Below are 26026 nucleotides of genomic sequence, written 5' to 3'. Positions count from 1 at the left end.
ACACCGTCGATCAAGGAGTCTCTTGTTTGCTGGAGTTGTTGGGTTTCGTACATGAAAATTACACCAATGGATAGCTGCTCCTCAGATGATTACAGAAATGCAGTCCACTCCTTTACAGCTCCACTACTATACATACAGTTGTTCAGTTTGTAGTGGGTTCAGGTTAGTTGGATTCCCAAAAGAGAACGGCGACACGAAACGAAAGTTGAACTTGAGACAAGGATCCGAAACATGTCTATTTGAGGATAGTACAAGAACAGTCCAGAAACATGCTCTCTTTATTGCTTATACCATTGCTACTCTTCGCTCATACTGTACAGTAGGTACTGTACTCTACAATACCAGTAATCTACTCCCTTGAGAGACCATTCCCCTCTCCCCAAGAGGGGACTGTGATTACTATACCCGTAGATAATCAATTAATAAAACCAAGTTATGTGGGGTAAAATAGTGCAAGTACCGACGTTCCTGGTTGCTAGTTCAATGTTACATCAACTGGGGTTGGTGGGAAACATCAACAAGAGGCGGAGACCAATTGGGCGCTTGATTGTGGTAATCATGGAGATGTATCTGCAGGTTGCACTTGTATCTCTCTCGTTTATTTTTCCCTATTCTTTTTGTATCGTTATTGACCAACTACGAGAGGTTGCATTCTTGTCCCTCAATTACACGCTCAGACCACCAGAGAGAGGAGGGGAAGAGGTACGAGTATGAGCACAAGAGCATTCTTTGAGGGACACCTGAATCGCAATTAATAATATGGAAAGTTGTCCATCTTTTCCTCATTCAGTTGGAGACCCGACGCAGTTCAGTATTGATCAAAGTACAAGTAGATCTCCGAACAGCCACAACGTAGAGTCTCTAGCGGATACTGTACAGGTTCTGTCCACGAATGGAATCACCAGAAGAAGGGCTAAGTGTTGGTATATTTACCTCAAAAGTTGCTACATGAAATCTTGAGCTTTGACCTAGATAAAACTCTCCCTGTACAAGCAGTCGCACAACACCACATTGACGAGATGTTTACAACATGATACAATAACTGCATGAAATCAAACGTAATCGAAGCACTCCAACTTGGATAACCATTGACCAATGGTCAACCTCACGTGACTCAATTGTCCCGGGGTGGCCTCGTACTCGTCCCCACACCGACACAACCACGTGCAGCCGCTACCCCACAGTCACGATCCCCGCTAGCGTCTTCGGGGTTCTGTTAGCGTATCAATCACATGTCGAGGTGTGTTTTAAAGTCGTCTTTAGGGTGGAGGAATCAAGGGGTTGTAGTAGTGTACCAGATACATCCACACAAAGACATGAGATTACGATATATACCCTAACAAGGTGTTTCAAAAAACTACAACATATCAACACAGAAACGCTCTAAGATGATACCATTTACCATGATCAATCTCGAACTACTACTACTACCCTTACTGATCATCCCCATTACGCTCTTTTTGCTAGTACTAAACGTTCAAGTCAACACTGTTCATAGACGTTACAAGGAGTACCGACTAAAGCTGGCCAGATGCCCCCAGCAATCCACGGGTTTATTTGGATGGTGGTTAATCTACGCGGTGGTTCGATGTAACCGTGATCGCTTCTACAGTGCCAAAGTTGTTGACTATTTCACCAAACTACGCACCTTCATCGTCTCGCTAGGAGGAGAACTGGTCATCTACACGTCCGAGTCCGAAAACATCAAGGCCCTCTTAGCCACGCAATTCTCCGATTACGATCTCGGAAAGACCCGACATGCTTTACTCTTCACCCTCATGGGAGATGGAATCTTCACTTTGGACGGCCAAGGCTGGGCACACTCGAGAGCTCTACTGCGACCTCAGTTTTCAAAGGAAACGGTCAGCCACTTGTCTTCCCTTGAAACATCTCTACAACAACTGATGGCAATTGTCAAGCGAAGAGTGGCTCTCAAGGGAGAAGTCGATATTCAGGAACTGTTCTTCATGCTAACAATGGACACAGCCACTAATTTACTGTACGGAGAGTCAGTAGACTCCCTCGGAGATTGTCTCAAAGAGACCAAGAAGGAGACACACGTTATGACGGACGGCAAGCGTAACCTTCTCCAATCTCGTGACCACCACTCCAACGTTCCGAACGAATGGGAGCCCATCTATGGAACATATGAGAAGAAAGGACTGGGAATCGGCTCAGAGAACAGCCTCCAGTCAGGTGTTTCTCCACGCGACTCGCCTGTCTTTGAGGTCTCTGTGTCTGAAGATATTCGAAAGGCCTACCCAGCTGCTCTGACCACGGCCCTCGAGTTCTCGGCAATGCGTTCCAAGCTTCAGAGGTTCTATTGGATCTGGGGAGATGTTCTTTACCGACAAAAATTCCACTCGGCTGTCAACACAGTCCATGCCTTTTCCAACCATTTTGTCAACCAAGCCTTGAAACTGACACCCCAAGAGCTCCAGATGAAGAGTGCAGAGAAGTACACCTTCCTTTACGAGCTTGCTCAGCGTACTCGTGATCCAGTGGCTATTCGAGACCAGCTTATCAACATTCTCATTGCTGGACGAGACACTACAGCGGCGCTCTTGTCCTTCGTGTTCCTGTGTCTGGTAGCCAATCCCGAGAAGCTAGCTAAACTGAGAGAAGGCATTATGACTGACTTTGGGACCAGCACAGACTCCATAACCTTTGAATCTCTCAAGCGGTGTGTCTACCTTCGTTATGTCATCAACGAGGCTCTTCGTCTGTGTCCTCCTGTTCCCATAAACATGAGACAGGCGAACAAGGACACAACGCTGCCTACTGGAGGTGGTAAGAACCATGACGAACCCATATTTGTGTCCAAGAACCAGATTGTCACGTACTCTGTGCTATTCATGCACCACAACCAGAATATTTGGGGACCTGATGCCTCCGAGTTCCGTCCTGAACGGTGGGGGGAACCTGCATGTCCCAAAGGATGGGAGTATTTGCCCTTCAATGGCGGTCCACGATTCTGTCTTGGCCAGCAGTATGCTTTGACTGAGGCTGCATATGTCATTGTTCGGTTGGTTCAGGAGTTTACGGAGATCGAATGGCGAGACAGGAAGGGTCTACCAGTGCTGTTCAAGACCCATATCACCATGAGTCTGGGAGAAGGTCTGAGGGTTCATATGAAATAGCTGGAGTTGAAGGAGATGCCTTAGTCAATATTCATTGTGTGATATCCAGTTTGTTGTTGTGTCTTCACTTGCACAGTGCCTCGGCTAATATGCTTATCATGCATACGCAGTCTTGGCAGGCATCATTGGCGCAAGATAAGATATGTTTTTTTTTTTTAAAAAAAAAAATTCTACGGAAAAGTGTCAGCGGTAGATACTAAAGAACCAATAGAGAGGCAATAAAACAGGTCACAAACAAAGACGAGGACTGTACATCTGGGCTCAGGTACGTATTGGCACAGGGGTTGTGTCCAAAATGACCCATATGAGGTTACACCAGCCCGCCTTCTCCACCTTACATGATGTGGCGGATTTTCTTGTTCTGAGGTGTTTATACTGATGGAAGCTGGTGATATGGGAGACCTGAAGAGGGTTTTTTGTACAGCTCTTCTGTCTTATAAACCGTAGCATGTCCCAATGTTGACTCTCAACCTCTCCATGATGTGGGCACCGGTCATCAGGGATAACATTGATCGACCGATAGGGGGCATATACGGCGCTACAAGTAGTGTGGCCGCCATAAGGTATGTATAGTAAGTACCGGTACTTGTATGTGTTGTGCACGAAGGAGAATCCAGACAGCAATTGTACTACAGTGATTGGGGTGGTGGTTCGGCTAACATTCACGTCTAGTCCAGTATGTACAACTGAATCCCAGGATATTTTTCGAATTTCAGTCATTCAAAGATTCTACCATCCTCCAGGACAGCCAATTAACTACAGGTATTGAACTGGACTTGTGCAGTAAGTTGGTCTCCGAAGTTTGTGCCCTCCATTATCAAACTCCCTTGTATACAGGCTGGGTCCCTCGTGTGATCAGCATGAGGCTCAATCATGCGCAAGACGACAATACGACAGACAAACAATCACTAAAATAGCTTCAGATATCGATCTTGAGGGGGGTGCTGAAGCAGATGAAGAGGTCCCTCGTGTGAAAGAACTTTCGTTGTGGATATCTGTTCCGTTGAATGGAGGTTCTGTAACCAAGTCACTGACAGAATGGTCAACTCAGTCCACAAGAGAGAATACTCAAACGGCTTTGACTGGGTGATCTTTTGGTTAAGTGTTCCCATATCTTTATTGCCTCTTTTGGGTCCTTTGTGGTCGCAATGGTTGTCTTCGTTAGACACAGCAACCGGGATTATCTCAAGTGGCAGAAGGAGTACCAGGCGAGGCTGGAGGCCAGTGCCCAATCTGAGGAGGAGGAAGCTGAACCTTTCCTTAGTGAGATGCATGAGGAGTGAGATTTAGCGAAAGGTGTCAACATGCCTAAGTCAACCAGGCTCGCAATGGGTATATCACTGATCAGAATTAAATCACAGGACATGTAGAAGTGAACAACAACGAATTTACTGCGTAGAGGAGACGGGAACAAAATGGCTTTCAGGACACCAGTAGTTGTGGGAAGAGCAGTAGTGGAGTTGGTCTGGGTGGTGGGCCCAGCATTGCTGTTCAGAGCAGTGGTATTTGTAGGAGCAGGAGGGATAGAGCTGACCTGGGTACAGTATGTACTGTAGTAGGAGCAACGATGGTGCCGTAACCAATAACCGCACTCGTCCACTCTTCTTGTACTTTCATTGAGATCGAGAACCCCGATTTGTCGCTTTCCTGATCTTCCAAGTTACAGAAAGACCATTTACCACCCCTAACAATAGTACTTGGTGTCTCTGAGCTGCTCAGTCGATGCCTAGTACAGTAAAACATTAGTTGGAATTGTTTCTCGCTCTTTTTATGATACTGAGGAGTCCCAGGGTCACCATATGAACTTTTGATGCCATGCTGAACCGCAGCAGATGAAACAAACCGTTCCCCCCTGATGAAGTTATCACCAGCAATTGCGTGTGCGCTTGGGGATGGATGAAAGTGTCCAAAGTAATCGCAGAGGGTGCAAAAGCAGCCATTCTTAGTAAGCTGGCGAACGAGTACAGTTTTGGGACACTCCATTTGCGTGCTATCTGTTGCACCAAATTTCTCAACGTCTCTTTCCACACCAGCAGACCTCACCTGGACAGTTGAGCGTCGGCAGGATGGCACGAGAGACCGAGTGTTACTCATTTCATTATCTAACCAGACTTTGACCTTCTTAAAGAAGAATAGTGCCAAATGGAGGTTTGTCACTGGCTCGAGCGTTAACTGGTGCTCCAGAGCCGTCAAGTTATCGAAATTTCGCCCCAAGCAAAAATGAAGGGAATAACAGTAATCCTTGTCTGCGTTGGTGAGCCACTTGTAGTTTGGTAGAGATAGACGAGCTCCTCGATCTAGATGACAAACCTGGAGTTGTCTGCGTCCTCGGTGGGGGGTAATGAAACTGCCTGCAGATTACAAGTAGATCTTTTTTCACCGCTTCTGAGATGATGTCGATGTCTGGGCTGTCCAGCTTTGAGATCTTCTCGAGCAGGCAGAAGATGTTCTTCTTGAGGAGATAACCATGGCCCCTAGCATCGCTGCAAAGATGGGATCAGACATTGCAGAATTGCGTCGAATGCCAGGTTGCCAGCGTGACATGGGCACAGAGCCAAGGTATGAACATGAACATGGGCGTCCATTGTTTAGAGAGTATCTGGGGCTTTTTCAATGTAAGCCAGAAGCCGTTCGATAGAGCCCCTGTACTTCCAATAACTGGCTTGAGCCTGACCAAGCAGGTAGAGTGCTCCAAACACCACACGGGTGACGAGGACAGGGGATGTGCTTGAATTGTTCCTTCAGAAAAAGAGTAGACAGACTTGGAAGATGTTTCTGCAGGCAGATTGGAAGGCATTGCAGGCCTCAACTCCTGACGATATTTCGACCCAGAAAATTCATGTCGAAACGTCCGCGAATGTTTCTTCGCAGCTCTTCAATGATTTTGTGTCCTGTAGTGAGCTTTTCAGTCGCCATTCTGGGCTGGCCCGAGATTGTCAAAGTTGACACTTATCCAAGCATGGAAGTGATTTATGGTACTGGTACAACGAGAGACACACAGATTGTCCGGAGTTTTTGTCAGTTAATAAAAAGATTGACGTTAGTTAGTATTTAGCTAACATGTTTGTTGCGAAGCCTCTGTGAGGTTGTCGGCGACACTTCTTGACAATTGGTCCCACCCGAGCTCGTGCGGAGTCATCAACTCGACCGGAGAGACAACCAGGACCATGGCCCATTTGTCCGGGTTACGAGTGGGTACAGGACATATAGATGAATCACGAACACACCCCATTGCCTTTCCTCCCCACAAACATGTCTTGGAGCCACAGCCCTGTAGCAGTCAAGTACGTAAGACGCCCAAAGCCGTCTGAAACACATCTTCACCAGCAAGTGTGCGTTATAACGTGGTTTACTGCAGGCTTACAACCTACGAGAGTCTGAAAACGTCTAAGGCGGTTCTTAAATCGCTATCTGTGGCTTGACCCGATGATAACCATGCTCTCTGAGAATACGAATCGCAGGCAGCACGACTGTCACTTTGACTCTGTCAGTTGGGACGGCCAGGGACGGCCAGCAGCGGTCAAAATAAGCCATGGTGAGGCGCTGAAACTTTGGGCTTGTTTCCACCGTAACTTTGGCGGCAGCAATCTTGCGAACTGAACCAGTAGCAGCGATATAGGGGAGGAACACTTGACCAGAATGATAATTGGGAGACGGAGAACACCGCTGTGGTTTTTTCTCAACTATTGGACCAATATTGACGGTTCTGGAGGAGTTCCCAAATTTCACTTCCGAGACAGACTACAATGTAGGAGATAGACGTTGAGAGACAAGGAACACAAAGTGGGGGCGGACTGGTGAGATTTTTAATATCTCAGTCACGCGACTTGCTGGATGGGGAATATGCGAAAGTCTGTGTGAAAAACTTCGACAGCCGAAGCGACTTAACCTCCATTATGTTCAGAGTCATGTTACTTACTATGGGGTGAATGACATCATTCATATACATGTCTGGAGGGCGTTTGAAGGCGACTATGGGTCTGAAAATGGCCAATTCATACAAAATCATGCAACTCGGGAGCAGCTTCTGGGTGTCCCCTGTCAGTTGATACCCGTTAGTGTGCTTTTGCAGTCACTCTATTCATTTCTGCGTCTACCGCATCTTTTTTTTCGCCCGAAACTCCTGCCGTTCCGAGGATGCATATTACTGCACTGCCGTTTAATGTAAGGCACTGGAATGCGTTTGCCAAGCCGGAAAAATGGAACTCTTGGACCTGTTCTGGTGGTTTACGAGGTGGTCGACAATTTTGCGGGAGCCGGTGCTGGACGCCCACTCTGAGAGTCCATTTTTAGCCGGGGCAAACGGGCAAAAAGTGTCACATTTGTCCCTTCTGTGGCTTAGGACAACGGACCCCGAAAATCACTAGCAACCCCATACGGCACCCAGGCTTATTTGGTGTTAGCATTTACTCTCGCTACAAGATTCTATAACCGAGGTGGGTAGATGAGGGGGGTAGGCGGTCGTCCTGTGCGCAGGCACTCAAGCGTGGCAGGAGCCCCACGGAAGGAGTCACGTGACACCTCTGCGAGTCTCCAGCATTTCCATTGGCTGCTCTTATCGGCTTTTTCCCTTCCCGTCTCTTAGGAGCGCCTCACGAACAAGGCCACCACCAGACGGATGGCAAGGTAAAAAGTTTCACACGGCAGTGGCGGAGCTTAACGTCTTAACAGGATGAATAAGCGGTGGTTTTAGGTGGGATGGTGGCGGATAAACGTTGCAATCTGGTCTTTGGCGGGTGTTAATTCGACTAGTGCCAAAACCCCCCCTGATTGCCTCTTCATTTTTCCGGATTTTGGACCGTTTAGCTTTTTTCTGCCAAGTCGGTCCATGCGTCGAGCGGAAGGCTAATAGGAAAAGTGCAAATACAAAAGTTGGAAGAGGAAAAAAACAAAACAACCGTAACCGTAACCTGATAAGCTGCTCCTTTGAGATAACGAAGTGGTCTAGTACCACGCGGCCGTACAGAATGTATTTTATCGGGGCTTGCCGCCGTTCACAAGACGAGGGACAAAGAGCATCCCCCCCCTGGCTCCCCTCGATCGAGGCATTTTCACTTTGAACTGGCGTGCAGTTTGGGCTTGGTACTGCAGGGCCGATGCGGCGAACAAGGGCCTGGACGTGAAGTTTGATATGAACGGCACTTTTATGGTTTGTGAGCGGGTGAGCCGGTGAGTAAGCGGCGGCGGACCTCCACGGGCAGTATTTATCTGGTGGGGTGTCTCCGGTGTGGTTTTGGTTCCACCTTTTGCTCATCTTTCGCTTTCAAATGGGCGTCTTTTCTCGATTCAAGAAGGAGAAGCCTGAGGCTGGAGCAGCCGACGGATCCGACCCGGCTCCCGCTTACGAGGGCCATGAAGAACACCACCATCACGACCATCCGCATCTGGATGCCGCCAACGAGCCCATCATGATCATCGAGGAGGCCGACTCGGACCAGCTCAACTACCACGCTCCCCGAGAGGCCTACTACTACTACGCCGCCATCCAGCGACGACGAGAAGACACATTGCCTCCGGACCAGATTACGCTGATTCCGGGCTTTGCCCGCTTCTTCAAGAAAAAGGAGCCTGAGGTGGTAAACTCCGAGCCCGTCATTGTGTCTGAACAGGCCTCGGAAGAAGCTGCGCTCGAAAAACAGGATTACCCCGACGACTACCGAGGAGACCACACCCATAACCACGACCACGAAAAGGAGGGCGTGCTTGAAGGCATTCCCGGCGCCAAGGAGGACATGGCTGTGGCCAACAAGGCCCTCAAAACGGCCTCGTGGATGTCTGTCTTCTATCTGATCACTACTGATATCATGGGCCCCACAGGTGCTCCCTACTCCATTTCCACTCTCGGATACTTCCCCGGTATCTTCCTTTTCACTGTTCTCGCGGTTACTGCCGCCTACACCGGATGGCTAATTTTCAAGATGTACATGAAGATGGACAGTCCCCAATACCCCATGCGAACCTACGGAGACATGGCCACCCGAATCTACGGCCCCGTTTTCCGACTCGCCGTCGATCTGCTGCAGTCTATCCAGCTGTGGTGTAATGTCGGTGTTCTGGTTCTTTCCAACGGTCAGGCTCTGTCCCAGGTCGCTGCCAACCATTCCGAAGACGGCAAGTCCCACGTTTGTTTCGCTGCCCTCTGTATCATCTTCATGGGAGCCGGTATGCTTGTTGGTCAGATTCGATCTCTTAAGAACTTTGGTTTCCTCGCCAACTTTGCCATCTGGATGAACTTGGCCATTTGTTTCGCCACTATGGGTCTCGCCCGACAGTACGGTATCAACGTGCGAGGTAACGAGCTTGTATACGGCTCCCCTCTGCCTCCCAAAAAGACCTCCGCTGTCGCCACCGATATCCCCTTCCAGACCCAGCTGCAGGGTCTCATGAACATTGTCTACTCGTACGGAGGAGCAATGATGTTTGTCGAGTTCTGCGCCGAGATGCGACGACCAAGAGACTTCATCAAGGGAATGCTGACCGCCCAGACCGTCATCTACTGCTGTTACATGCTTTTTGGAGTCTTTGTCTACGCCTACCAGGGCCAGTTTGTCATGAACCCCGCCAACCAGGGTGTCCCCAGTGAGACTCGATACGAGAAGAACTGGCAGGATGCCCTCAACATGATCGGAGTTGTTTCTGCCCTCATTGCCGCCGCTCTGTACGGTAACGTTGGTGTCAAGGTTGTCTACCGAACCGTGTTCCAGCGAGTTCTGCGACTCCCCAACATTACTGATTCTGCTGGAGGACGAGTTTTGTGGACCCTTGCTGTCTTCGTTTACTGGGCTGTTGCCTTTGTTATTGCTTCTGCCATCCCCCAGTTCTCTTCTCTGGTCTCTCTGGTTGGAGCTATCTGTATTCTGCAGTTCTCCTACACTCTGCCTCCCTTCCTGTACGCCGGTCTTACCCTTCAGGAAGAGGCCTCCAAGGAGGACCATTACGATCCCTCCACAAATACCGTTACTCGAATCGACACGTGGAAGAACTGGAGCCGATGGAAGCGAGGACTGACTGGCCGACCCTGGTGGATGCTCTTCAACATTATCATCTTCCTCATGTCTCTGGCCACTGCCATTTTGGGAGCCTATGCCTCGGTCTACAACCTGGTCCAGGCTTTCGACGCCCCTGGAGGAAACACCTCTTCTTTCACCTGCAAATCTCCTGTTGCCGGTTAATTAATTTATTGTCGAGTCCATCAAGACTTGTATTTAATGAGATATACAAAATAGATAAAAGTTATGTTTGAATGGAGAGTACGAGTACAGTATTTACTTTACTGTAGCTGTCGAAACGGTGGAGACTATAACTGGCAGCAAAATGACAAAAAGGGCAGCAAAAAGATGGCGACAACCGCAGGATTCGAACCTACGCGGGGAAACCCCAAGAGATTTCTAATCTCTCGCCTTAACCGCTCGGCCAGGTTGCCAGTTTGACGGAAAAAAAGTCCAACCTCGAAAGGTATTCCGATTTGTGCCTAGTCATACACGCGATACCAAGAAATCTGCTTGGAATTGATACTATATCAGCTCCATGCATGTTTGGCAGCATCATAAGAATCCCCCCACAAATTTCCACTATAACTCTACCTAATGTCTCAACTAAACTAGTCAAAACAAACGATATCGAAGCCGCCCCAATCATTGAGGCTGGTGAGAGATAAGCGTCCTGTTTCAGGGTATTATTGAGATAAAGCTGCTGCAGATATATCTGAGAGATCGAATCGACCATTTAAGTATTCTTCTCTTTCAATACCTTCAATACCACTTCCACAAGTACTTCTTCGGCTACAAGCAGTCTCTCTCACACGAGACCTTCCCGCAAGAAGCGACGACACAACGAAGAGATGTAACAGCCTCAATGGTGGTACATATATGAATAGCTGAACCTCTCCCTACATCCCTGAACCTCATTCTGAACCTCACGCTTATTACTGAACGAACGTGGCCGTCTCAGACCTCCGACGAGACCCAAGCTGAAGACATCCCTTCCACTCCAGGCACTACGACGTCTCAGGCAACAAACACACTCGTTACCCAAAAACTCGTTACACAAACCTACTCTCCATTAATCACCCTCGTTTTCCCCCATCACGTGATGTTCTTCTATCGCCCTCCCTACCATCTCATCATATTGTTAGTGCTGTCTACATGTGCAGGTGCAGCAACAATGGAGTCTGGAGATGGGAGCGCACATATGTCACGCTCTTCAACTCTGTTTTGGAATGGGACTAAAAGTGGAACCCATCCAGCTGGTGTTTCTGGCACTCAATTGACAAATGGAGCATATATTTCGATTCCTGGAGTCTCCAAAATCCCAATTCTCTTATCAAAATCCGAATCCGACCACTTTTACGTCGTTATTACCACACCCTCCGTCCCCTCATCGTACCCAAACTCTCTCAACCCTAACGCCAACTTAAACACGGACACCAACCGTGCTGCAGCACCAGACCAGAGCACATCTCTCTCTTCCGGTAGCATTTCGACAAGAGCCACTTCCACACGTGTCATCAACGTCGTTAGTGACCCAGACGCAAAACAGAGCTCCTCCGACCCCACCACGACTTTAACAGAAACCGTCAGAGTCACCAGTACACTCGTCAGATCTAGTAACTCCGACACTAGTTCCAGCAGTCCCCGAGGCTTTCCTGCTACCTCCCCGACCTTTGATGCTTCAAAGAGCAGTACATCTGTCACTATTTCTGTCAGCTTTACTTCTTTTGTGAGTACTACACTGTCACAGTCGTCCACGTCTTCGTCCAAGCGTCGGTCATCTTCATCTTCTACTGCCTCAATCACTAACAAGAGTATCTTCGTTGCCACCCATTCGAGACCATTGATCATCGTCAGTGACAGACCCACCAAATATAAACTGCCTGCGACCAAGACCACCACTTCCATTCAATCCAAACCTACCGCCATGTTCAACGGAAACCCCTTTGTTCCCATCGCCACGAGCGACCCCATGAGTCAGTTTGAACGCCGAGAACACCCTCTCAAACCCCCTGTCGCTCGAGACGGTCCTCAGCAAACCAACAAGTTTTATGCCAACATGCTGCTGGGCGACCGAGACCTGCCGGCCTACGTCTACCCCTACTCTGTGTGGTGGTCCAAGACAGACAACTTCCAGGGTCTGGCCATCTCGCACACCCGTGCGTCCCAGCTTGTCTACGGCCCCGACCCCGACCAGAACCCCTCCCAGTTTTACTTCAACCCTGTGGGAATTATGTCGCTCGTCCTCGGAGCCCATGAGTTTTCCCAGGGCATGGACATGGTCGTGGACAAAATGGACCATTTGAGCGTTGATCTTCAGATCGGCCGCGGACCAGCTGGTCTTACTGCCCCTCTTGTCCGAGGAATGGGCATGGTTACGGCCAAGTACAACGGCGTGGGGCCCATCATTGGCTCTCAGGTCGGCTTTGCCAACATTGAGCGTGTCCAGAATGTCAGAAGCGACATACAAAAATACAAGCTGACTCTCAACAACCAGGTTGTATGGATCATGTACGTCAATGCACCTGATGGGGCTCTGCAGTTCAACCAGTCATCTCCTCAGCACTTTGCCGCCACTTCTGCTGCTCAGAACGCTGTCATTCAGATTGCCGTGCTTCCCGAGACTCCCGGAAGCGAGCAGGCTCTTGATGCTGCTGCCGGCAAATATGCCACTGGCGGCTCTGTATCTGGCACCATTGACAATGATGGCCTGAGAGGCATTTACTCACTAGAGTTTCCCACTGAGGGCCAGTCCCAGTGTGGATTTCCCCTCATGTACGCGCTGGAGCACCAGAGTCATGTCATGGTTGACGAGATCAGGCAGCGAGAGACCCCCTGTCGTCTCGACACGTGTGCCAAGGGTGTTGCCATTGGATATAACACCGACCGGTTCACCATGGCCGAGCAGACTCTTCCTCGGGACATTGGATTCCTTCCCAAGCCTCTCAAGCGAGACTTGCAGAGCCAGCTGCAGGACCAGAATGCGCTCAGGCTCATTTTTGACGCAGCTAGCAAGGAGATGGACCAGGATATCAACGGCCAGGCCAATCTCGACTCTATGTACTTCTCTGGCAAGGGCGTTGATAAGTTTGCGACCATTCTACTTGTTTTGAACGATGTCTTGGGCGACAAGGATCGGGCTCGAACTCTTCTAGACCGATGCAAGCAGATCTTTTCAATGTTTGCCACCAATAAGCAACAGAACCCTCTAGTTTACGACACGACCTGGAAGGGTGTGATTTCCGTTGCTGGCTTCAACGACCCCAATGCCGATTTCGGAAACACTTACTACAACGATCACCACTTCCACTTCTCCTACTTCATTCATGCTGCTGCTATCATTGCCAAGGTTGATGCTGAGATTGGAGATGGTCAGTGGTTGAACCAGAACCGGGAGTGGGTCGATACATTGCTGCGAGACGCCGCCAACCCGTCGCATGACGATCGCCACTTTCCAGTGTCTCGATCTTTTGATTGGTATATGGGTCACTCGTGGGCCAAGGGTCTATTTCTGTCTGCTGATGGAAAGGACGAGGAGTCTTCTTCTGAAGACTATCACTTCGCCTACGGTATGAAGCTGTGGGGGCAGGTTAGCGGCAACCAGGCCATGGAGGCTCGAGCCAACCTCATGTTGGCTGTGATGCGACGTGCTATGAACATTTACTGGTTCATGAAGGACGACAACACCAACCAGCCCGCCAAGTTCATCAAGAACAAGGTGCCCGGTATCACCTTTGAGAACAAAGTTGACCATGCCACCTACTTTGGTATTAACCCAGAGTTCATCATTGGTATCCACATGCTGCCTACCACTCCCATTTCGTCCTACATGCGAGACGAGGAGTTTGTGCGGCAGGAGTGGGATCAGCGTGTGTCCACCTTTGTGGACGGTGTTGATTCCGGCTGGAAGGGTATTCTTCAGCTGGATCGGGCACTTTTTGACCCCAACGCCAGTTGGAAGTTCTTCACCCAGGGTATGCAGCCTCAGTGGCTGGATCCTGGTATGAGCCTGGCGTGGAGTTTGACCATGATTGCTGGCATGGGGGGCAAGTAGCTGATGTGACCGAGCGGACAAAAGAAGCGAAAGTCGGTGGAGATGCCAATCCTAACCTCCCCCCCCCCACATCAATTCCACTCAGATTTGATTATGTATAGAATGAATTATAGATCATAATTACCAAGTCGACGTACTTGTAATGTGGTGTGCGAGATTGTGATGTTTGTTGTGTAAAATGATGGGTTTAGTAGAGCGCCTGTTGTTTCTGGTGATCTTGGGTCTCTTTTCTGCTCTATATACTGTGGTCGACCAGCATAGTTGATACTTTGTCAGCCCAATCTCCATATATCCAGTATATTGGAACAAATGAAAAGATGAAATGAATCTTCAGAGACCGGGTATTCCAACGGTGTACTTTTTGGCGTCATTGTATTCATATTTCAATGACTACTAGCTGTTGTTTTAATACGCCATCTGGCCCGGAATGGGGTTATTTGGCAAACTGCCAGAAACTTTTGAAAAATCATTGAATATTGTCAACTGAATCATTCTGATTCCAATGATGTCAATGGCATCCGTGTTACTCGTTTTTGGCGTTCTCTACGGCGTCAAGAACATTTTCCTGTAGGATCTATGAAGTCAGAAAAGTCGAAAATCGATAATACTGCGTTTGCTGCCATAGAAAGATGATTAATAGTAATAATGAGCATTTTTAATCATATATATCTGCTTTTTGTGATTATATTCATCTTGTATCACACGCAGTGGTCTCTTGATAATGCCTAAGGTCTCTCAGTAACCATTTGAACGTAATAAATGCCTTCTGTGTGCTTGTAAAACATATGGTCGTCAGAATTGCTTGATTTCACGTGTATTTTTACTTCATCTTGGCCTACATCTTGTGTCTGCCACCACTCTTCGAGACCATGAGCACAACATCTATTTCCGGCTTGAAACATCAACATTAGGGGGGAAAAGGATGGTCTCGGTTTGAGAGGGTCTGCTGCCATTGTCACGTTGGACTGTACATGAAAAGTCCGCCCTCGTGGACCTCAAGATCATGTCTTATACTGACTACCAGTATTCTTGCGAAGAGACCAGTTGAAGCCAGTGGTGATGTCTTCAGGAGTAGAGGATTTACAAGAATTTTGCAATGGTCAGTCGGTCCAGATATCGACTGCTACATAAGATACCCTCCCCTACACCCTTCTATTGATGTCCATCGTTCTATCTAATCTCCATCGTTCTACCTAATCTCCATCATTCTACCCGATCTCCATCATTCTACCTACTACCCACGTCTCTGTCACATGCGGTTCAAAGTGGCCCGAAGACGTAATCTTCTCCAACCGTTCTAACTGATAAACGCACTTTTCCTTGGCTCCGAACTACTGACACGTTTTAGTCGGGTTTTCGTGCCCTGTGACTGCTAAGTGTACTAGTATGAGGACTTGTGGGCTACTGTAGCCGGATGCAATCACAATGCATTGTCAGTAAAACAGGTACAATGGAGCGGTAGGTGTCAAAGCAGGCACAGTTCTTGGCTTGTTCGAGGAATGTGTACTTGCATTAATGAGAATAGTCAAAGGTACTCACACTCGCAGGTATATCAAATCTGATGTGGGTAGATACTGACAGTAGCCCTATCTCCTTGTAGAAAACACTGGACACGTTAGAGACTACTAGAATCAAATAGTCATCGACTAATAAACCGTAGGAGGTTATTTATCTTCTCCAACAAAGCAATCCACCCCGTCTTGCTGTGTTATTATCATGTCCTGTGTCCGGTTGCATCCCATCCCCTATCTCCTCTTATCCCCACCTATCTCCATGAGGATCATACCCAGTAACATAGCGCTAGTGAACCTGTATCGCAGTTTATCGAACACGATATTATCATCCCACCAGATGGCACAACTAATACCACCCCTGTTTCAGCAAATAATTCCCTCAGGAAACTTGTCGGTGAAACCATGTCTCAGAACCAAGTGTTGACCCTCGTATTCTGCAATCGCAAGCACCAAATAAGCCCTCCGACTCGTGCTGTCACATCTGAGGGGTCTCTGAATGTGCACCTTGACATCATCGAGCCTTCCACTGGAGTCTAACGTGTAAAATGAGTGCAATCTGCCCACATCTAGACATCGTCTCATAGCAACAAGAGACTGCACCAGATTTGTAGCCCAGTAATGGCGCAAATATGAAGAGGACTATACGGTTGAAACCCCCTCAGTGAGAAGAGTCGAATGACACCACTTTTATCCCCACATTCCCACTCTACCGACCCAGAGCTAGAATGTCCACATGTCTCTGTCTCATTCACTCCAACCAACTTTCCTCTCACAACACAACACAACCCCAACTAAGACATGTCTAATGACATCCATAATCCTGTCCAGGTGTACCGATCACGTGGGTGAATTGCGAGTGGGCTACGGCTTCTCACGTGACCTTGTTTACCTGTCATCTCGATTTGGAAAAGTTTCGAATCTTATATCTATTGGTGTGATGACATGGTGGGCCTGTATACAGCCGCTATAAGAGACTACAAGTAGACGGGTGACACGGACGTGTATTGTACGTGTTTTAAACGTGTCCGCGGCCTTTGCAACTGATGGTCACATGATGAGCTCGTTTTTCAGGGCGAAACTTGTTTGTTTTGGGTCGTCAACTGCAGTGGTTGTCAAGGCAACCCTCTCCAAACATTTCACGTGAAATACCTGCGTGTAAAGTCAAGCCAGGATCTACAAGCAGACGATCTGGTTGTTTTAGCGCTGTATCGCGCACTGTATATACAGTAGCTTCCACGTACAGTCGGTGAATACCCAGGAACATTCTTATTATGCAGAGGACTGTACACTGGTGTATCGGCGGGTCTGGAGAGACGAGTGGAGACGGTAGGGAGCGGCTTTTGCACTGTAGGCATGGGGGTGTAAGGTATGGAGAGTACGCGATGTTGGCTGTGTTGACAGAAAGATGTAGATGTTCAATTGAGCCCTGAATTCTGAGGTTTTGTTTTATCTCCTTGTATTGTCACGTTTGTCATTGGCTCTGTCTGCTCATGTACATGGCATGGCATATACGGATGCCAAACAAGAGGCACATTACAGACAGGCCAAGGAGGACGTTTTGGAGAGGAATAACAGCTCCGTCTCGTCTGCTCCTCAGCAACGCATACTCCCGCAACCCCTGAATTTCAACCTCAAGCTCTGGCTCAGGCTTTCAACAATGGTGCGGCAGGACATTCCGTCGATCTGGAATGAGGTCTAAGTGGTGACTGTAGAGACCAGTTGGACACGGCCGCGAAACGGGTCTGGGCCGCCAAGAAAACAACAAGGCCGTATCCGACCATGGATCTGTTATCCCCGACGACCCCGATGCAGCTCCGCAGACTCTTGCACCTCTACTTGTCGTTCCATGGCTGTCTGGTTGGATGTACGGCCCAAACCATATCGCCCTTTTGGGACACCCGAGGGACCAAAAGAGATGATAGCAGTAGACTTTGGAATGAAAGCAAGCGGAGGGAGAGTCGGCAGAGTCGGGCGCGTGAATCGAGAGTCGCAGAGCCCGTCAGTAATCCGTCAGCACTGAATCCTCCACTCCAACGACAACCTCCCACTCGTGCTTCCACTTTTCGTTTCCTGTCAAAACCCTTCCAGGAACTTGGCCAACCTCCTAAAACCCCGGACCATCTCCCACTACCTGCTACTCCGGACCGATTCGACTGAAAAACTCGACCATGCAAGGTTGGTTGCGCAACTAATGGTCCATTCTGCCCCTCGCACAAGGCCAATTCCATATTGGTTTTCTCATATTGACTCAAGCACTAAGACGTGTCCATTTTCACTTCACTCTCGACAAACACCACACATCCCTGTCAAGTTTCTTTTTTACCCCCTACTCAAAACCATACGTGTTGCCCTTGGCAAATTTAGCAGCCAAAACCAAAAAAGAAGAACGCCCCAGACCCCAGCGACCGCTGAAAAACCTCCCCTCCACCTTCCACTGCCGCCTGCAAAAGTGACCACGAAAACCCGGTACACTTGCTGATTGCGTTGCTCATGTGCATCCCTCCCAGAACGCCGCACATTCCACACTTTTTCGGTAACATCCTGTCCAGAAGTGGTCAAGAATAAAAGCCTAACCTTATAACAAAAAGTCTATTCAACAGTGACTTTTTCAAATAGCAGTCATCACCACAGATCGTACATACTTGTACACCGCATAACGAACAAACCAAGGGATCAAAAATACAACGCTACAATATAATACAGTGTACAGTGTACAGGACCTCACTAAAAGGAATGTATATTAGTACAAGAAGCTAAAACTCTGATGTTCAGGTATCAACTCGCAACATGTTCAAACTAAAAAAGGCGGATCTACTAACCATCCAGTCGGCGACAACTGGACTGTGGAATCTGCCCAGGAGGATGGACCCAAATTAAATGGATGGGCCCAGAGACACAGGCAGGATGCTCTCGGACATTGCTGGACGAGCGCACGGGAAATTAATGAATGGGTAAATAATTAGAATCGTAAGAAAAAAGTGGTTGTTTGAGGTCCTCTGATTGAAAGTCGAGATTGCGAGAAGTCGAGGGGGTAGTCGGTATCAGACGTTTGTTTGTCGTAAGTGAATTTTAAGTTAAGGGGGGTGAGTCGAGTTATCGAGGGTGAGAATCGAGTTTCGCCGCAAAGCTTAAACCTGGGACATGGTGGGGATTCCGGTTCGGGGAGCGGATCGTCGAGATCGGCCGGGCAGGGTGAAGGCGCCGAGCTGCTTGACGGAGATGGCAGACAGAATCATGGTGGCCAGGAAGGAGAAGTTGGCGAAGAACAGGAAGGCAACAGTGGCCTGGGCCTTTCGGCATCGGCCCTTGGAGCCCTGGGTCACCTTGTTGGAGTTGACGTAGTTCATGTTGCCGCAAGAGTGGCATCGGATGGCGGTGGCCAGAGCGGCACCTCCGGCAAGGGTCAGAACCCAGGAGATGAAGTCAATGATGAGAATGACAATGGGGAAGGCAATGGCCTCAATGAAGTTGGCGAGCACGGGGTAGAACACACCAAAGAGGGCGGACCATGCGCCACAGAAGACAGCGTAAGACACCTGGGGGTTGTAGTGGCCCTTCTTGTGGGTGGAGGCGAGAGAACCGGCCAGACCCATGATGATGGCGGCAAACATGAAAATGAGTCCTCGGAGGATGAGATCGGCGACCTTGACCATTGCTGTAGATATGTCTTGTGTGTAAGGGGGTTGGGGTGGTTGTTTGTGTTCTTGACTTTTGTGTTAGCAAGGGAAGACGGGCAAAAAAGTGAGTGTGGTTGGGAGGGAGAGACGAGCCTTATATATAATGCTTGTTTGTGTTTGTGCAAGTGGACGCCGAAACGGGCAGGAGCCAAACTAAACAAGGCAGACAATGCGAGCTTAATTGGATTGCCTGATGGGCAGGGGTTAGGGCTCGATCAATGGGGGTGCGAAGTGACAAAATTGGGAATTAGGTTCGCAAGCAAGGCTGACAAGACTTTGGCCCAAACATTTGTACGCGGTGGACAACAGGAGCCACCCATCGTCTGTCACGGGCTAGCCGGTCGTGCGTCCTGTCAGGCTCCACCCAGGCTCCATGCCACTCCATACAATCCCACTAGTGTACCGCTAGGCCGCTTTTAGCTCCCATCTAAGACCCCCCCAAAACCTCCACTGTACAGTGCACTGTACTGTGTGGCGATCAAGGGCAAGGGAAAAAAGGCGCAAACATGCATGCATGGAATGACGTAGGTAAGGCGTTACTAGACTGAAAAGTGGCACATTTCGGCGTGCCAAAGGGTCCTAGGTGCGTTTCGCGAGTGGGCGCCAGGCCAAGCCGCTCCAAAACGCCTCTCCGACTCCCTCCAGCGGCCTCCATATCCCCATCCCTCTCCACAGCAATGTTGTTAAGCCTTGCAAACGAAAAAATAGAAAGGCTAATAAGCTTCCAATATTGTGGTGTACGCTGCATAACGCAACAATGAGCGCCAAACAACACACACACACAGCACACAGCAGCATTAACCACGATGAACAGCATGACATTACAGGTGGGTGTGTAATCAGGGCCCTGATTGCTGGTGGTGGGAGCCCCCATCATGGGCTCTCGTCCCGCCGCGGAAACCGGAAACGCTCGAATCTGCCGCCGCTCATACTCACCGAAACGTGTGGGGCTCGAAAAAACGGGCGCCAAACTCCTTATATATACCTCCTACAGTCCCACACTAACACCCCACGAGGTCACCCGGCGCTTTTTGCCGTTGCCCATTTGCAAAAGTAAATTGTCTACCTACCCCGGTTTAGGTTAGAGTTGGGTTCATGTGAAGCTAAATTATTCAGGCGGACCGAGGACCTGAGGGAGGTGTGTGGGTGCACCGAAGAGCCTGTGGAAGCGACGGTGTGGAGCGGATATTTTGGAGCGTGCGCGGGTCCCACGTGCCATATCAGGACAATTGGTTAATAAGCAGGAGTTTTGTCCCATTTTCGAAACACTTTTCCCACACATGACTAAGCACCCACCTCACTCAATCACTACTCACTGACTACTCACTCCTCGCACGGCCCCTCAACGTTGACCCAGCTAAGCTTTGTTAGCTCCACGAAAAGGTACTGTCTAGGATACGACTGTGGGGCCTCGAGATCGTCGGTCGGCGTGGGAGTATGAAAAAAAAAGCCGTCCCTAAAGGCCCCCGGCATACCGACATTCTGCTCAGGAACCGTTTCCCCCCCCGATTTTCCCCCGATTTTCCCGCCCATATTCGCCCAAAGGCCTGCTCACTCGCTTCCCCATTTTGCTCCCAAGTTAAATCCGACAAGCTCGGAGATATGATCCCATGACAGGTTTCCCAATATAGACTAGTGCCAGTGGTTGTAGAAGGATACAATGTGAGCTCTAGAACGGCTTCCACCGCCATTGTGCTCGCCCTAAGCGTCTCTCTCCTGCCGTCACATGCACACACTTGGGCGAGCTCCCGTCGCTTTTTCGATGATGGTTGCTACAGTGTCTTCCGTCTTGCTATTACAGCCATCAAACATACATACAAGCACGATAGTGGGACGTCAGCCGCCCGTGGGTTGCTAATTAAGAGTACGACAACGTGTGGTGTGCCTTGCACATGCAAATATATGCAGCGGACTGCATCACTCAGGCTGGAATATAATACCTCACACGCCCAATCCCCAAGGGGAACAAGTGGTGAGCGAAAGGTCAGAGTCTATCTTGGTCATGAGATGAGATTGAAGTGTGACAATGGCATGGAGAGGATGCGGGACGGAGGTGGTTTGAGCGGGCTTGGAAACTCGAAAAAACAAACCTGATTAATCAACCGTGGCGGGACTCAACAAAGCTGCGGAGACGGTCTCTCAGACCTCCCCAGGGCTCCGCATAACAGCTCAACCCCCCGTATTGTTCCCCACATGTCTTGAGACAGCCATTAGAGAAGAAATTAGTCCAGTTTAGTCCGAGACATTGCAACTTACCCACCGCAGGGTTGTGCCAGATTACAAATGGAGTGACAAACTGATTCAATTGATATCAATCTGGATTTTGCACCTCGACGGAAAAAAAGGGGCTAAAATGGCAAAATGACGCGGAATTGCAAAACAAAAGAACATGCCGCCGAAACCGAGGAAATCAATCCTCATTGTCCAGCCGGAACACAATCTCCCCCACCATCTCATCCCGAAAAACCTGCACAATTAAAGCATCCCCTTCTTGGCATCAGATTGTCCATTTATCACATGATGGTACAATTATCAGAACTTTGTCGACGCGAAAATCCTGCCCAAGCCGTTTTTACAACGAAGAGCCCTACGCACTCTAAAGACATGTGTAACTGTAAACCGCTTGAGCAAGAGCAAGAGCAAGAGAGAGCGGCGGCAGCAAGTAGTGATGGCAGGTCACGTGACAGAGCCATGAGTCATGTGACCGCGCCCTTCCGCGCGCGGATCTCCAGAGACACACTGATTCAGATTCAGGTGACTCAAGAACCACTCCATTTTTGCGACGCGAAGAGCAGTGTAGGTTGCTTGCTTGAAGTTAATAACTGGGCTCTTATTCAGCAATTGGTAGTGAAGGAGGTATCTAAAAAGATTGGTTCTATAGATTACGACCCGGAGAAGACAACGGGGGCTTTGTCGAGCCGAATAGGAGCAATACTCCCAGAGTTGAAGCCCCTTTCGAGCCCTAGAGACTCCTTCACACCATAACATCATAACACCAACTCAAACAAGCTAGGAAATCCCCTCACACCGTGTAAACCGCCGATGACGTACAATCTGACACTCTCTCCGTGCTCCTGCCACCCATTCTCCCTCGACCCATTCTCCCCCGACTCCTTCACACCAAATTACCTCCCCCTTCACAACTCTAAGAATACTCAGCTGATTGCTCCGAAAGTGGGCATCTAGCCAAAATAAGGCCCACGGATCACTTAGGCTCGAACGGGATTTCCATGCCTCTCAAATTGGGTTGCGACGGAGTATTCCTATGATGACTCACCCGGGTCCCTTGGTGGAGGGGATGTAGGCAATTTTCCTGTAACGAAACCGCATCCATCCACCAAACCGAGCCTCCTCGAAAAAACGCACTTTTCAGAATCCCAATCGGAGCAAAACTCACCGACATGGATCCTCCCGCCACTACCATACACTCTCCTCCTTCAGCTCACGATTTGGCAATGAATAATATAGACTTGCTACTATAATTCCGAATGTGTGAAAATATTTCACCTTCAGCAGGCCGTAGCCAACGTTTAGCGCCATTTCGTCCCGTTCCAGGTTGCTCTCAAACAGGAAAAAGACCACCCCCCTATCACGTGACCGGATCACATTACCCGTCTCTATACAACATTGGTCCAAGAAGTAAAAGGAGCCAAAAAAAAAGGTGACAAAAGAAAAAGGAGAAAAAAAAAAAAACCGAAACTTTAAGGGAACTCTATCTGTTATGTCCCCAACTTGAGTGGTAGTTAATATATAGACACAGGCTTTTGTGTTTGCAATTGCTCGTTTGGGCTGAGATGGAGAAATAGGCGGGATAGATGGACGGAGGGGGCGATGGGGAGCATTTCAAGTGTGGTTTTGGGGCGAGTGGCGGTGATGTGACCTTGACGGTGGTGTGTTGGTTATGGTGAACCGGGCATGAGTGAATTACTTAAGCTTCTAGAGGTGACACAAGTGGTGGATCGTCGGCAACTTTCGCACAACGTGAGACATGGGGCTGAAAAATCGTCACATGACTGGAACCTCCGATGTCAACGCCACCGCAGAGTTTGAGGGCGACGGAGAAGTCGCTTGTGGGTTTCTAGCAGGTCCAAATGTTGAGGCATGTGGGAGTCAAATCCATATAGAGTTCAACATCCTCTTGGGGGGGTGGTAAAAAGAAGCACGGCAGGACTTGGAGGGACTTGGGGAGGTGCGTTTTTGTTAGAGAAAAAGTATCAATTTTGATGTCATTTTGATGAGACCGACCAGATGAGTTCTCTGGAGTTTTTTGATTTCCAAAATCTCCTCTACAGCGCTGAATATAGCCATTTCCCCCCCGTAATACCCCTCAATAAAGCTACAGAAATCAAACTTGTGGAGAAGACCCTGAGGCAGCCGTTTTGTCTTGCATAACAACTTCAGCCTTGCAGCTGCTGTTTTCGCCCCCATGTCGAGGTATTTCTCGCCGCACACAACGACACCATGCGATGGAGGTCACGCCTTGCCGTTTTCGAGCGCATTTCTGCTCTAGAGCGACCGGCGGCCCGTTGCGATTATTGCTACTCAAAAACCCCATCCCAAAAGGGATTATTGGGTTGCACAGCCGCTATCTTGGGATTTCTCCACATGTAGCACTAAACTAGACCCATACTACCGGGTAGTAGTCCAATATCGGGGCTCCGAAGAATCACCAATTGGTCACTTGGACTATTGAGTCGACTGTGAAAAAAAGTCCTCTTCAGTATTGCTTAGAGAAACGTTCGAAAGTTGATCCGAAGAAGTGCGCAATGATGACAAGAGAAGAAATGAATGTGGAATATGAAGAGATATAAGAGGTGGGGCTTGTGAATCGCTGGAGGGGCATCCCTTTACTGAAACTACATCTGTGTTTCAAGTCTCCTTTCCAAAAGAGTCATTATTGCGTCCTTCATAGACACCTTCTCCTCTCTGAAACCACACTAACTAGGGCACAAATACCGCAACAATAGCCCCACACGTGGATATTTCCGACTGTAGACCCTTCGCTCTTGTACTGTGACAAGTCTCTGAAATTGCCACTAACTACACTAACGTCAATCCCCTCTCTCTCTTGTGGTCAAACAAGTTTCTAATCTCAAATATCTCCGGACTGTACCATTCACCCCGTTAAACCCTGACTAACTCCATGATAAATCCGGTAGATTAGTTTTCTCCACTTGTAATCGAGCTAGACGTTTTGAAATCGGCTAAACCGGTCATCGGGGTCCGACGTGAAGACTAGAAGGCGAAAACTGCGGGAGCCACTGAGTGATATACGCTGGCCTGGAAGTGACATGTAAAGGATTACAGCGAGTCTAACAATATAGTGGAGCGTGAAATACCCAAGAGATGGAGCTAGATATTCTCTAGAGACCGGGTCGCGCTTCTCTATATCGAGTCGTCTATATAGTGTGCACTGCACTCATACTTCTGTTGAGCACGCCGTACTGTCTCTAGAACACATGCGATGAGTTCCTGAGAAAACAAAGTGTTCCCCAGACTGAACACACAAGTAATAAAAGCTCATTTATCAAGTCTACTTTGGTTTCACGTGACCAATAGATCGTCCGCTAGCCTAGATTATGCAAGGGGTACAGGACGAGACGCAGGTCCGTACAGTAGCTAGTGTATGCTGACATCAGATTGCAATAATGTGTCACTGTATCGTGACCGTGACCAGAGAGGAGGATATTTCTCTTTTTGCCACAATTTCTGGAAAACTGTAAGCGCCAATATGTTTCAATATGTCTCAGTCCACTCAATATGTTTCAGAAGATGTCCGTGCATGTGGAAGGGAGCACTTACGTCAGAGGGGTTAGTGACGTTCTGGGAAATGCCATATTAGTTGTTATCAACTCAAGTCATTTTGGTACCAATTTTCCGACTGTCAAGTGTTCTTGAGCAGTGCGACCAAGCGTGTATTCTCGTTCTCGTTCCTTGTCTGTAACCCAACCAAGTCCATTCTATGCTGCACAAGTAATGTAGCTAATATCGCTGACTTCGCCCTCAATACTTCCATTCAAGCTCATTAGTATGTACTGTCCACTTCCCCCATATGCTCTTTTTCTCCGCAAATTCCACCAAAGAGGAGATCGACGTTCGAATCAACATCGGAGGAAAGAGATGCGATTCTGAAACAACGTCTTTATTGCATAATCTATAAATATCAGAATAATTGTTGCATGGTCCGTTATTTACTGACCGCCAACATTCAGAGCACTTGTATCGGCGAAAAGTCGCTGCCAGTCAGTCTGGAGCGCAAGACAACAGGCTTGGGCACAGTACTTGATCTTTCCTACCAAAAGAGGGTGGTGCTCGTCTCCAAAAGAATTTTCAAAGAGCTGTTCAAAACAATAGACCAGTGGTGTGCCTAAACTCCATATTCCTAGTCACAGCTATCGTGTGGAAATTGCTCCTCGGGACTTGTTTGAGTCCTGATGTTGAGCGAGACTTCAAATGGTTCTCTGGAGTTGTAAGATAATATCAACGTGCTGCTGCTAGCTCTTCTCTACATCTTTTCCTGGTTGTGCAATCTGGCAAAGGTATAGGAGGTCCTACTTATCCAACTTGCTTGACAACTCTGTGAGCTTGGCGACAGACTGGAAAGCTGTGGAATGGGTTAGGTTGTCTTCTCATCAGAATAATGACAAGAAGT

The 26026-nt window shown here is 48.7% G+C and overlaps 8 protein-coding genes and 1 non-coding gene across 9 annotated transcripts; 6 read left to right on the top strand and 3 right to left on the bottom strand.

The window, feature by feature from the left end:
- Positions 1–1388: 1388 nt before the first annotated feature.
- On the top strand, positions 1389–3140 carry YALI1_C17031g (uncharacterized protein; the record flags this gene model as incomplete). Its single annotated transcript, XM_501748.3, has 1 exon — positions 1389–3140. The coding sequence occupies one exon, from the start codon at positions 1389–1391 to the stop codon at positions 3138–3140; it is 1752 nt and encodes a 583-aa protein (XP_501748.3).
- Positions 3141–5979: 2839 nt separating this feature from the next.
- Positions 5980–6451, top strand: YALI1_C16982g (uncharacterized protein; the record flags this gene model as incomplete). Its single annotated transcript, XM_068282323.1, has 2 exons — positions 5980–6179; positions 6226–6451. The coding sequence occupies 2 exons, from the start codon at positions 5980–5982 to the stop codon at positions 6449–6451; spliced, it is 426 nt and encodes a 141-aa protein (XP_068138424.1).
- A 744-nt stretch (positions 6452–7195) lies between these two features.
- YALI1_C16969g (uncharacterized protein) lies at positions 7196–7546 on the bottom strand (the record flags this gene model as incomplete). Its single annotated transcript, XM_068282322.1, has 2 exons — positions 7196–7415; positions 7461–7546. 2 exons carry the CDS (start codon positions 7544–7546, stop codon positions 7196–7198), a joined length of 306 nt encoding a protein of 101 aa, XP_068138423.1.
- Positions 7547–8407: 861 nt separating this feature from the next.
- On the top strand, positions 8408–10312 carry YALI1_C16961g (uncharacterized protein; the record flags this gene model as incomplete). Its single annotated transcript, XM_501747.3, has 1 exon — positions 8408–10312. One exon carries the CDS (start codon positions 8408–8410, stop codon positions 10310–10312), a length of 1905 nt encoding a protein of 634 aa, XP_501747.2.
- Positions 10313–10481: 169 nt separating this feature from the next.
- Positions 10482–10563, bottom strand: YALI1_C16939r. Its single transcript has one exon. It is a non-coding gene; the product is annotated as a tRNA-Ser (tRNA).
- A 668-nt stretch (positions 10564–11231) lies between these two features.
- On the top strand, positions 11232–14183 carry YALI1_C16932g (uncharacterized protein; the record flags this gene model as incomplete). Its single annotated transcript, XM_501746.4, has 1 exon — positions 11232–14183. One exon carries the CDS (start codon positions 11232–11234, stop codon positions 14181–14183), a length of 2952 nt encoding a protein of 983 aa, XP_501746.4.
- A 4642-nt stretch (positions 14184–18825) lies between these two features.
- On the bottom strand, positions 18826–19350 carry YALI1_C16851g (uncharacterized protein; the record flags this gene model as incomplete). The annotated part of the gene is made up of 1 exon (XM_501745.3): positions 18826–19350. The coding sequence occupies one exon, from the start codon at positions 19348–19350 to the stop codon at positions 18826–18828; it is 525 nt and encodes a 174-aa protein (XP_501745.1).
- Positions 19351–21735: 2385 nt separating this feature from the next.
- Positions 21736–22359, top strand: YALI1_C16827g (uncharacterized protein; the record flags this gene model as incomplete). Its single annotated transcript, XM_068282321.1, has 1 exon — positions 21736–22359. The coding sequence occupies one exon, from the start codon at positions 21736–21738 to the stop codon at positions 22357–22359; it is 624 nt and encodes a 207-aa protein (XP_068138422.1).
- Positions 22360–23362: 1003 nt separating this feature from the next.
- YALI1_C16809g (uncharacterized protein) lies at positions 23363–23609 on the top strand (the record flags this gene model as incomplete). The annotated part of the gene is made up of 2 exons (XM_068282320.1): positions 23363–23520; positions 23564–23609. 2 exons carry the CDS (start codon positions 23363–23365, stop codon positions 23607–23609), a joined length of 204 nt encoding a protein of 67 aa, XP_068138421.1.
- Positions 23610–26026: the final 2417 nt, after the last annotated feature.

The sequence above is a fragment of the Yarrowia lipolytica genome, chromosome 1C, assembly GCF_001761485.1.
Source record: "Yarrowia lipolytica chromosome 1C, complete sequence".
NCBI classification, from domain to species: domain Eukaryota; kingdom Fungi; phylum Ascomycota; class Dipodascomycetes; order Dipodascales; genus Yarrowia; species Yarrowia lipolytica.
Note: the sequence above shows the minus strand (reverse complement) of the source record. Positions and strands in the feature narration are given on the sequence as shown.